A 12,923-nucleotide genomic window follows, 5' to 3' on the forward strand; every position below is an offset into this window, starting at 1 on the left:
GAAATACTGCTAATGGAAAATACTGCATATGGGACAGTTTTTCCTTTCCAGTCACCCCCTTGCAACCTCACTGATGGCCAGACAGAATTTGGCTCAAGATGCACAAAATATTTCTCACATCTGCTAGATAATGTACAACTACCCAGAAGAGGCAAGTTAAAAGCATTGTATTAGAGAGAGAGAATACATCTCAGGGAGAAAGTTACTGAAATCCATGGAAACATGTCTCCTTTTAGCTTCCCAGGTTTTTGCTGGAAAGTACCCAATTCTTTCTTAAATAACCCAGGGATTTTTTTCCTGAGAAACTCACTTGGTTAGCCATTTCACATATTTATTATTCTTTTCATGAAATAATACTTCCTGACATCTGTTCTCAGTTTGTTTCTCTTTAACTTCCATTTATATCCCATTTTCCTATGCATGTTAAAGTATAACAATTATTACACTTCACAAGTGGTTTAAGATTATGAGCATTAACTGACCCATAAAAAAAAAAACCTTGCTTGAAACGTAGTAGGTCATTTTAATGAACTTTCATTAGCTCAGATAATCAGCTTTGAGTCCATTTCAAACCCAGTTCATGCTGATTAGACTAAGGCTACCGTTTGGTCACAGGTATTTCTAGTAAAAGTCATGGCCAGGGCATGAGCAGTAAACAAAAATTCAGGGCCCTATATGAGAAATGAGTTAGGTGGTCACAGGCCATTTGCTCGCTGACAGGTGTCTAGTGATGCCAACCTTAATCACTGAAAATTCACAAAACAAGCCCCCAAAATATTGAGATTATCTGAAAAATATTAAAGTTTGGGCTCTCTTTATTTGCCTTCTGCTTTATTGAAGCTTTAGGGTGCACTCAGGACACATTTTCAAGCTCTCTCCACCCCACCCTCCCCAATCATGAGCACAGGAAACTTAACAAGATTTAAAAAAAATGAAAGCTGAGATTATCATGTATTCACATGACCCCTGGAACTGGGGCTTTAAGATCTCCAAATGTTGCAAGATTTGTATTAAAACTGTGAGTAGGCAACACCGGGCATCCCGGTCACATGTATCATCCTCCACAAACCGCTATAGCAGGCAACTTTGCTGGCCATTTCTGCAGAGGTCAAGAGCTGAATTAGCCTACAGACAAGTTAGACTCAGGGATAGAAAAGATCCCTTGGGATAGGCAGTGCTTTTTTTGTGATGGTATTGCCCGGTACGCAGTACCGGCACCTTCAGTCAGAGCTCAGCAACTTTTCCCCTGGAGTACTGGCACTTTTTTTTTCCCCCACCAAAAAAGCACTGGGGTTAGGCACATTATTCAGGATCTGTAAGGAAGCAGGCCTTGCTGCTGCCCAGACTAGCATAATCTCCTGCTTAGCTCTGACATTTCCTTTTCTAGTGAGATACCAGAATCTTCAGGTCCCACTCACTACTGGTTCCCTCTCCTGAGATGTGAGAAGACACACACTTAAAACACCTCCACCTGGTAGCTCAGTGTCCCTTTGGTGTCCTGTTTCCTCTCCTTGTTCCCCTGCAGAGCTGGAGACAAGAGGAAGCACTACACCACACACTGCTTTGGCAAGAGACCATCAGATCACATGGTGGTGACAGAAGGAGCCTCGCCTTTTGGGCAGTTGTAATTTCTGGGGTGAAGTGTTCCACGTGGGTTTTGTGGGATATAAATTGGCAATGAGTGACAGAGTAGCTTCTGCTCAGACTCTTGTGCGGTGAAGCCCACAGAAGTGGCAAAGGCCCAGGAAGTGGTAAAAAGGGACCTGAGAATTCAAGGTGGAAAACGGACACAGGAGGGGGAAATATCAGAAGGGACAGCTCTTGAGTAGTAGTAGTGCTGGATGAAGACAGATGGAGAGAAGTGGGCCCCAAAGAAGATGATGTGGATTAACCAGAGAGGTACATTTATATTCTGATTGGGAGGACAGGAAAGCCAGTCCCTTCCCCATACTGTGAAGGGAGAAGGGAAGTTTCTAAGTGCAATCAATCTGGCATCTTCACAAGCACTTGGCAAGACAATGAAATGCACTTTAATTCTGGCACTACTGTGTTTTATGCGGTCATCACTATTTCTGTCGTAGCAATTAATGCAGGTTTAGCTCTGTATGTTGCTTAAAGCCAAAAGCCTCACTGGAACCTCTACCCTTAATATGTGCCTGTTTTCCGCTGCCGATGAAAAGAAAAGTCTCTACTGAGCAGCACAAAGGAATGTAGGAGAGCAGGCAGAGCTGCAGGAGAGGGAAAGACTAGATTCACAAAGGGAAATTTTAGGCGGCTTGCCCCCATCATGATTCCTCATCCTGAATTTAGGCATCCAGGACTGATAGGGAAGAGTGAGGTGCCTAAGAAAGGGATGCACAAAACCAGCAAATGAGCAGGGAGCCCCCTACACTAACCAATAGCAAATGAGAAGGAGAGTAGTAGGGCTTACTTGGCAAATATATACTAGAAGCCATTGGTACAGGGTAAACTGTAGGAAAGTCTTTATTAGTGACTGGGGATGATTCGCAGTCTGGGAGCTAGGATTTTTGCTCTGCTATTTATATCCTATTTGAGAAAAAGAGAGGGTTCAATATAATGTATGCCGTGAGTTCTTCCCTGTGTTTTGGAAAGGCTGATGGATTTGCTTCCTTTTAGAGTTTAACAACTTTATAATAGTGCACTAAATGCATGTGCTAGTAAGCAAGTTAAACAGATTCAGGGTGTGATGGGTGCAACGTACAAATCAGAGTCTAACCAGACCTTCAGGTCTCTGCATGTGACTGTTTAGTAAACTTCATTCGCATACATTTCCTGATTGTTTCTCCTTGACATTTTTCTCCACCTGTGGCAATTACACTTCGTCTCACCTATTCGTAGTTAGCTGACGTTGTGTTTATTTTTATTCACAATCACAAGAGAGCTGCACCCCACACTTCAGATGCCAGTTTGCCCCCTTAGGTAATAAAAACAGGAAAGAATAATCATAGTGGGTCTTTATAAGGAAAATTCTGAGCAGCTACTGTCTTCCTTCTTCCTCTGCCACAGAACCATTTAGTTTCCCATGGATACTGACCACGGCCCAGAATTTATCTCATGAGTCATAGTAATCAGAAAACGATTTGACACAATGTAAAGAGGCATGAAAAAGAAAGCCATGCTACTCACACAAGGACTTACATAGCTGTTGCGCACATAGATAAGCAGTCTCATTGAATCCAATGGGATTCCTGTTTTGAGTAAGTGCTCACTAATGTCAGAGTGGTAGAACGAGCTCACAATATTTTATGATCAAATGCCCCTAGAAGATTATGGCAACAATTTCATATATAAAAATAGAAATTATTAACAAGTATTAAGGCCATCTACATTCTGAGTCACAATCTCTTTATTTAGCTCAACAGTCAGGTAGTCTGCGTCAGCGCTGTTATGCTCTCTTCAATCTCCGATAGTTTCTTCAACATTTGATTCACCTTGGCCTCATCAAATTCCAAACAGAGAAATTCAGATTCCTAGAAAATACAAAGGGAAAGAGTATTATTTAGCCGAGTAAGAAAACTGGTTTTGGTCAAGCAAAACGGTATAGGTCAGCATGATTGCAGGAGAGGACACTGCACTTCACTGGGGGAGACCCTGGCAGTGCTTTACATCACTGAAGAGTTCTGCCTGCAGACAATTATGCAGCAGCACCAATTCACTCTGAAAGGTTGGGTTACACATCATTCAAAAAATAGTTATTCTCAAGCAGGGTACAAAACAGGATCAACGGAGTGGAAAGGATTTTGTCAAGGACAGAGAGAATAAACCATATAAGAAAAAACAAAAGATTCTAACCACATTCATAAAAAACAGCAGGAAAAAAGTGTTCATTGGTCCTACCCAACAATATATCAGAGTTGGAAAAAATTCCTTGTATCCTTTGAAAGATTTAGTTACAGCAAATGTACCTGGCAGCATTGTAAATGCAACTCCAAATGAAACTGCACCAAAGGTCTGTAAAACAACAAAACACTAGTGCAGACACAGTTACTATCCAGTGCGAGGGGGCTTCACCTCAGATGACAAGGTGAGAAAGTAAAAAGAGCAAAAATAGCATTCATGGGGGTTTCACTTTTATGTTACATTTTATAATAATATACACAAACCACACAGTTTACTGAGAATGGAAGTTCAGCTGAATTCTGTTAGATTAAACTTTTACCATTATTTCAAAATATATTTGTTTCAACATTTAGTATTTTCAGACTTAATTCTATGCACTAAACTAATTATTTAACAGATACAATTAATAAGGTTACTGGAATAATTTTTATGCACATTTATGGTTAATGCAATTGTGCATCTACATTTTTTAAATCAGACCCTAAAATTTTTAACTCTATATTTATCATGTTTTTTCATAAGTTATTGCCTCTTTTTCTCCCCTCATTCACTTAGTGGTAACTTCTCTGTTACAACTATATTGGACAGTTCTTTCTAAATAAATTGTTTTAGATTTGCACTTTTAAAAACTGATTCATTTACTGATTTAAATTGCTACTAAATCCAATTTTACATCTTTATTTTCTAATTACTAAATAATCCAACAGGCAAACAATACACAACCTAGAATCAGGTTGCCTATTAGTGTGGCATTCCCTTGACAATTTTCTACAATTGTAGGTTTTTTTTAAAATAGAGCTTTTTAAAAAAATGTGACAAACAATGCTGTGCAATCATAGTCAGAACTACATTCACATTGGTCCAGGATTCATAAGACAACTACAAATAAATGCCTCAATAATTAAACATGTAATTTTCAACAAACTATGTTGGTGTTGTAGAAATTTTTTTTAGCTATTCAGGTTACTATCTTCAAGCAAGGAGTTTTCAATATGATTTTTATCGATATGATAGCTCAGTAATTTGAAAAAACCCCACTAAGGAATTGCATTAATAGATTTGAAGGCAAGGACTGGAAATCGCAGATTATTTTGCAAAATATACAGCTATCCATTGCAATGCCTATTAATGAAACATTTACAGAAAATACTTGGGCACTCTGCAGATGCACATAACATACATGCACACCTTTATGGATCAAAGTTAAATCTGATCAGTCTGTGGTATTAAAGTGGGTGATATGGAATTTGACAGCTTATCTCCACTTGGCTAGAGTGCACTGGAAAAAATTCAGGTTTCGCATACCTCAAAGTGCCTTTGGAACTGACTGAGTTCTCCTCGTGCCCATGGGGAAGAGAGAACAACAAGACATAGTTAAAATTTAGAAATCACTTCCTAGACATTTAGATAGGTAAATCATCTTGAGAAAGCAGTATTTCAAATGACCCATTATGAAATCATCTGAGACTTTATAGTGTTCCTGTGCTGTAATTCAATCATTTACTCCTGATGGGGTAAACTGTTCAATATTTGCATGTGCAAGCATAGGCAATCTGCAATTCAAATCCACAGCTTTTGGTGTAACCACTACAAATTAGAGATATTAGCAAGTAGTCCACTGGAGTACCCACCACTCGCTTCCCTCCCCTTGCTGCCTCTATGAGAGGCACTGGAGGGAATGGGGCGGGGCGGGAGAGAAAACAAAAGGTGGTGCTGGGGGGAACTAGCTTAAAAGCTGGTTTCTCCCAGCACCGGCTCCATGGTGCCACCTGTCCCCCCACCCTCTGCTGACTCTATTCGAGGCAGTAGAGGGTGGGGATAGGGGAGGCTGCTCTGGCAGCAGACCCTGTTCTCGGCCAGCCCTGGCTGCCACAAACAGGGGCTGCTGGACTCAGTGCACAACAGGACTGAGGAGTCCCAGCTCATGCTGGTGCGGGATACTGCACCTCTATATTTTAAATGTAGTAAAAGCCCAGCAGCTCTTACTACATTTAAAATGCAGAGTCACAGACCTGGCGGCTCCCGGAGTGAGCATGGGACTGCTCAGTCCTGGAGTGAGCATGGGACTGCTCAGTCCTGTCTTGAGCCGGCTTCTGAAGCTACACCTGCTGCGGCTCTGTGGAGCGGTCCTTATCGACTACACAATTAGTCAGATAACCACAATTTAACACCCCTACGACAAACAGGAACACACAAAGCCAATTTCGATTCAATAAAAACTATACTTTCAAGTCGTAGACTGCACAGCTTTAGCACTTTTTATCTAAAATATATCAAGGAAATAACGTTATGCACATCTATAAAAAAAGTCTCTTTTACAGTCTTGAGAGTGTAGACTTAATCAAACCTCGTTTTTAACATGTTATCAATCTGTTTCACAGACTTGATCTCAAAAACCAAAACCAAAAAATGCACTAGGAAAACCATTGGCAGAGTTCTATTTCGAACTTTTAGGGAATTTGACTAAGCCATGCTACGGTCCTGGGGTGAAAATCCTGGTCCCCATAACTCACTGGCAAAACTGTCAATGGGGCTGGGATTTCAGTGGGGTTCACTTCCTTGAGGTTGGGATTTCAATCTTTAAGGAGCAAGAGCCACAATTATGCAATCAGATCATCACTGGAGTCCATATCAATGCAAAATGTCTGTCCGTGCTGTTAGCTATGAACAGTGCAAAATCAAAATGGAGTCTGTGGACTGAGAGACAATTCAAAATGGAGTTGTGGTGCATGATAGGATTTCTAAGATGGAGTCCATGATTGACTTGAGACTTTTGCTGCCAAAATCCATCGTTTGCACACAGCACATGGCTGTGCACACAGTACCATGGCAATGTACACGACACGAAAATCTGCACTGGACACAGATCAGTTGCACATATCACTCTACACGATGCACCCAGCACTCCAGCTAAGTTTCCTGCCTTGAGCTCTTTATAAGCTGGATTCCTGAGGAGATCGGGTCGGCAGTTTCCTGTACCATCCTAGAGGAGAGTTGTTCCGTCATCAAAGACCGTGGTGAAGGCCCAGTCCAGTGACAGACCTGACCTGACTCTGCTGCTGCCCACAGGGTGCTTTGGTCCACAGCTGTAGCAACAGCTCAGCGAGCCTCAGCTACCCGCTTCTCCCTATACCGTTGGGATTGTGACCATAGAGCTCTTTCCATCGTTCCGCACCTGCTGTGGGGAAGGCCCTTTGAGGCACCCGGAACTGCTCTGCCTGCGATCCAAACACTGTACACTGGTCCATTGTGAAAGCAGTGAACTGAACTGTTTGCCATACCACCGCTAACACTGGAGCATCAGGACGCCTCAGTGTTCCTCCCCTGAAAGCTACCACCAGCTAAAGGGTCGAAGGTCGTGAGCTTCAAGCTGCCTCAGACAGACTGAGTATTAAGTTCTGCCGTTTGTTATATCTATCCTATCTTCCATTATATCAGTGGATGAGGGGCTGTTTTATCTGTTCAGTGTTTATAATCTATTGTTTTAACTTACCTGTTATACGTTACAATATATATACTGTTAAATTTGAACACTATACGTGCCTGTGTTTATTCGGACTCGAGCTGAGAAATCCGCTGGTGACAGATACGGTGGCTTCCAGATCGAACCATCTTCTGGGACAAAGGCATTTAATATCGTTTAAGATCAGGCCCATTACATTTAGTTTACTAGTGCACCTGTGCTGGTATCAGTGCCGAGCCAACCGTGGATCAGGGCTGAGGCCTGCGGCACTGCACAGTTACATGGTCAGAGTCAGGAACTGAGTCCAAGGAGCACAGTCTAAAGACAAACAAAGGGAGACACCCACAGGCTGCTCATAGCTTAGAATAACTGGTGGCCGTGATGGCTTTATCTTAACGTGGGCTAGTGTTTGCCTCTGCCTTCTAGAAGTGATATGAAAGAGAAAGTAAATGGCCCCACTTCTGGAGTTACCTACCAAAGGAATGCAATCTTCCCGTTTTAATATGATAAAGGACCATACATTGTCAGTTGCATTACCTACTCACAACAGTAAATGCATTAAAAGATAACATGCAAATAGGACAAAAAGAAAGTTGGGCCCTGTTGCCTTTATTATGACACAAAGGTGAGCCGCTTCCCTCTGTTTAAATAACATTTATTTAGAAAGAGATATAATTAAATTTAACTACGCTCGTTTCTCAGGTATTTAGGTCTTGCCTGCATAGGAAAGGTTTTGCATTAAAGCCTAAGGTATACATTTAAACAGCTACAATTATGCCAATATAACTACCCTACCCCACCTCCACTTGGTGATGACACACTTATTTCAAGGTTACAATGCCCCTTTTTTTTTCAGTTTAGGTACCATCATTTGGAAAAGGAGTACAAGATAACTGAAAAAAGTAATCTCTTATAACAGAATAAATGTCCACGTGGTGTAACTGTACCAGTATAACTAAAGCCAGTATATCTAGTAAAATTCTCTCATGTACAGAAGGCCTTAGTGAAATCAGAGCAATTTTTGTATGTAGACACGACCTGGAACCTGAGCAATTGAGAGGAGCAAGGTTTTTAAATCAATCTAGTGTTGGTTTGTGGTTTAGTATTTTATATAAAAGCTATTTAATTCAAGTTCATGACAATCACTGGAGGAAAAATAGATTTTTCTGTGAGCGACTCAGTCCTCATCCCTTCATCTGAGAGCAAAGAAAATTTGTAGTTCAACTTTTAATGCTCTAAAGAGTCCTGCAGAAAAGAATGGGAAAGAAACACAGAACAGAAAAAAAAAGTTTGTATTTTACATATATAGCAAAGTTAAGAATGTCTTAAGAAAATCGGAGGCATGATTAAAGTTGACGATTAAGTCTGTGAAATAGAGGTCTGGATTTCAACTGAAACTGAGGTTTCAATCCACGAAACAGAGGGTCTATCCACCTTGCAATTAAAAACTCATGTCTGGACTGTGCCCACTGTCTCAGGCTAAGGGGAGGTTTAACTGAGTGCAGCTATTTGGGCTCAAGCTGACACCCTAGCTCTAGGACCCTGCACAGTGGGGGTCCAAAAGCTGGGGCTACAGCTTCAGCCTGCACATCTACACTTTACGCCATGATTAAGTAGCCCCTTAACCAGGGCCGGCTTTGGGTTTTTTACCGCCCCAAGCAAAAAAATGTTTGGCCGCCCCTTTCCCCCTCCCTTGTCCCACTGCTGCAGGATAGGCACTGAGGAGGAAAGCATCCCTTTCACCTTGTGGCTCTGACTCCCACCACGCCCTCCAGTCAAACCCAGCCTACGTCCTGTCTCCCATCCACACACATCCCGACCTCCCCCACACCCACTCACCGAACCCAGTTTCCACCTTCTCTCCCCTCCCAGGCAAACCTGACCCCTCAGGGTATGTCTACACTACCACCCTAGTTCGAACTAGGGTGGTTAATGTAGGCAACCGGAGTTGCAAATGAAGCCCGGAATTTGAATTTCCCGGGCTTCATTTGCATATTGCCAGGCGCCGCCATTTTTAAATGTCCGCTAGTTTGGACTCCATGCCCACCGCTCGCCCTGCCCTATATCCGCCCCTGCCAGCGGCTCCGCTGCGCCAGACCAACTAGATCGGGCTGCAAAGTAGCTCTCCCCTCCCCCCGGTGCCTCTTCTTGAATCATCCTGGCCCGGGTAGGGCCTTCCTTCTGCCCAGCCCCACTGAGGCTGCAGCTCTCCCCTCCCTCCATGCCCAGCGCTGAGGCAGAGAAAAGGGGGAGAGAGTCGCCCCTCTTCCCCGCCCCCCACACTCCTGCAAACTCCTTGGCCAAGGGCGCCCGCTCCGGCTGGAGGGGTCACTAGTAAGCGCAAGGCAAGTGGAGAGATGATCAAAGGCACCTAGCTCGCAGCGTGGTCCCTGGCTGCAGTGATCCAGGCTGCCCCTTGCCCAGCCCTGGATCACTCTGTGCAGCCTGCCCCGCACAGCCCGGGGAGAGTGGCTCGCCCACCAGGGCCGTAGAGCTCTGGTGCCGCTGCTTTTCTCAAAGCCCCCCCCTGCACGGGCCATGCTGGCTGGTGCCAGTTAGAGGACCACGAACGATCCCCGGGCACCAGAATCTGCTTCATGGGAGGCTCCCTTGGGCATTTCCCTGGGTGCTGGACAGCGGCAGCTGCGCCGGGAAGGTGACTAGAGCGGCGCGTGGCCAGTGCTCCTTTCGGGGCCGCCCCGCCCCTCCACAATGCCCTCTCGCACTAACTAGGGGGAGCACTCTTCTCCGTGGTGCTGAGGCAGCTCCAGAACCGTGATGTCACGGCGCCTCAGCCAATCACGGCGGGGCTACGAGTGCAACTTGCCCCCGCACACCCCACCTGCAGAGGATGGCTCACTGCTGGCCCATCGCGCGCTCCGCCCATTGCCTTGGGCATCCACAGGCAGGCCCGCATCGGGCAGTAAGAGTCAGGAGTTCTCCGGACAGCATCTCTCAGGGGCAACCGGAAAGCCGCCCCTGGCAATGTGCCACCCCAAACACGTGCTTGGTTTGCTGGTGCCTAAAGCCGGCCCTGCCCTTACCTTGAGCTCTACAAGCCCAAGTCAGCTGGGATGGGCCAGCCATTGAGTTTTCACAGAAATGTCGTCACACCCACAGTATTACTGCAAGGCCATCTGGTAAGTTAGGTATAACCTTTGCACTCACAGACACTGTTATTTACATTAGTTAACTCTTTATTTAGAGAGCTTCTAAAAATATTAAGACTCATGGAATTTATGCATTACTTACAATAAAACTAAACAAAATGTGTAATGGTAGTGAAATGGTAGGCTCTAAACATCATCTGAGTCTACGTATATCATGAATAATTGCTCTCTATAGTAATTATGACATTTAACTACACAGTCAACCATATCAGTGGACTGGCTGACACATAGTTATCATCCTGTAAATAGGGTTTAGCACCTATTTTTGTTGATAAGATTTCAAAATGTTGGCAAAGAAAACTAACACAATTACATAGATATCTTATCTCCGCAATGCACTCAAGGATGGTCTACATTTCCCCATGCTGCTGTGTGTACTGCTTTGGCTACATCTGAGGCAATGAAGAACAGCTGTCCATGATCTCCAGAGTACACTGATACAAACACAGTTAGGCACCAAAGCAGATGCACAGAGGCATATACTCCTGTTGTGAAAATAGCAGCTGTGTGGGCACAAATCGACCTCCTTTGTTGTAACCGGAACAGATGAGAATGTCATGACCTGGTTTCTGGGGTCATGGCGCTCTTTTTATTACAAGTGATATTCCCTAGACTTTAATATTAACTGCTCACTTTGCAAAAGTCTGAACTCATCTAACATCTTTAATTTCCTCCTCTATTAACTTTTTTTGCCAATTTTTTTGAAATGCTGTCTTGACTGGGATTTCTTTGAGACCTCAGCTTGGGCTGCATAAGGTAAAAACTCAAATATAAAGTGGGACAGGAAACCTCCAAACATCTTGAATCTCTAGGTTAGAAATTAAGGACCAGCATTAATTTTTGACCTTCACATAGCTCATTATCAAAAACTGTAAATGATTTTAAAAAGCACTAGCTGTTAAGAGGTGGCATGGTTCATGACTGTGGAAGCTGTGACTCCTGAGTTAAAAAGTGGTTTTAAATTCACACAATGATAAATACATTAATTTCTATTATCTCCATCTATTAATAGTGTGTCGTTTTTTTCTGACAGTAAAGTGGAATTACGCAAACCGGGATTTCATTAAAAGGTAATATCGTAAGTGCTTGAATTCAGAAGCATCATCCTTTGTTCCAGTCTCAAGTCAAGTTATTCAATAGCGTGTGATTAAATAATAGGAGAAATAAGTTGATCATTTTTCATAGCAAGGTGATGCAAGAAAGGCTGAACCAATTAATTACCTCTGTAAATGACTTGAATTCACTTATTGCATCTCCTTTGCTGAAGTCAGATTTCTTTAGGGCTAAGCAATAAATAATGATTTCTTTAAACTTGGATACCATTTTTCCTTCAAGACCAGAGTGATTTAAAATCAATGAAGACTCATAACACATAAAAGTATACCATTTTACAGATTAGTAAACAGAAGCACAGATATTAAGATGACGTGTTTAACAGGGCTGGGTAACAAAAACTCAGGAGTCATAGTTTCCAGACTCTTGAACTGCACCATAGTTAAGAAGAATTCCAAAATAGAATAATAGAATCATAGAACACTAGGACTGGAAGGGACCTCGAGAGGTCATCGAGTCCAGTCCCCTGCCCTCATGGCAGGACCAAATACTGTCTAGACCATCCCTGATAAACATTTATCTAACCTACTCTTAAATATCTCCACAGATGGAGATTCCACAACCTCCCTGGGCAATTTATTCCAGTGTCTGACTACCCTGACAGCTAGGAACTTTTTCCTAATGTCCAACCTAAACCTCCCTTGCTGCAGTTTAAGCCCATTGCTTCTTGTTTTATCCTCACAGGCCAAGATGAACAAGTTTTCTCCCTCCTTATGACACCCTTTTAGATATCTGAAAACTGCTATCATGTCCCCCCTCAATCTTCTCTTTTCTAAACTAAACAAATCCAATTCCTTCAGCCTTCCCTCATAGGTCATGTTCTCTAGACCTTTAATCATTCTCCTTGCTCTTCTCTGGACCCTCTCCAATTTCTCCACATCTTTCTTGAAATGCGGTGCCCAGAACTGAACACAATACTCCAACTGAGGCCTAACCAGCGCAGAGTAGAGCGGAAGAATGACTTCTCATGTTTTGCTCACAACACACCTGTTAATGCATCCCAGAATCATGTTTGCTTTTTTTGCAACAGCATCACACTGCTGACTCATATTCAACTTGTGGTCCACTATAACCCCTAGATCCCTTTCTGCCGTACTCGTTCCCAGACAGAGCACTTTGCATTTGTCTTTATTATAAACTTCATCCTATTTACTTCAGACCATTTCTCCAATTTGTCCAGGTCATTTTGAATTATGACTCTATTCTCCAGATTAGTCGCAACCCCTCCCAGCTTGATATCATCTGCAAACTTAATAAGCGTACTTTCTATACCAGTATCTAAATCGTTGATAAGATATTGAACAGAGCCGGTCCCA

At 43.1% G+C, this 12,923-nt stretch overlaps 1 protein-coding gene across 1 annotated transcript in view; it reads right to left on the reverse strand.

Annotated features, from left to right (window-relative positions):
- Window positions 1–3,345: 3,345 nt before the first annotated feature.
- The window catches only part of COMMD1 (copper metabolism domain containing 1), a 114,615-nt gene continuing 105,037 nt past the window's right edge, over window positions 3,346–12,923 (reverse strand). The window contains exon 3 of the mRNA XM_075925618.1: window positions 3,346–3,491. Coding sequence (XP_075781733.1) covers window positions 3,384–3,491 — 108 coding nt within the window. The 3' untranslated portion in view covers window positions 3,346–3,383. The remainder of the gene's footprint in view (window positions 3,492–12,923) is intronic.

The sequence above is a fragment of the Pelodiscus sinensis genome, chromosome 3, assembly GCF_049634645.1.
Source record: "Pelodiscus sinensis isolate JC-2024 chromosome 3, ASM4963464v1, whole genome shotgun sequence".
NCBI classification, from domain to species: Eukaryota; Metazoa; Chordata; order Testudines; family Trionychidae; genus Pelodiscus; species Pelodiscus sinensis.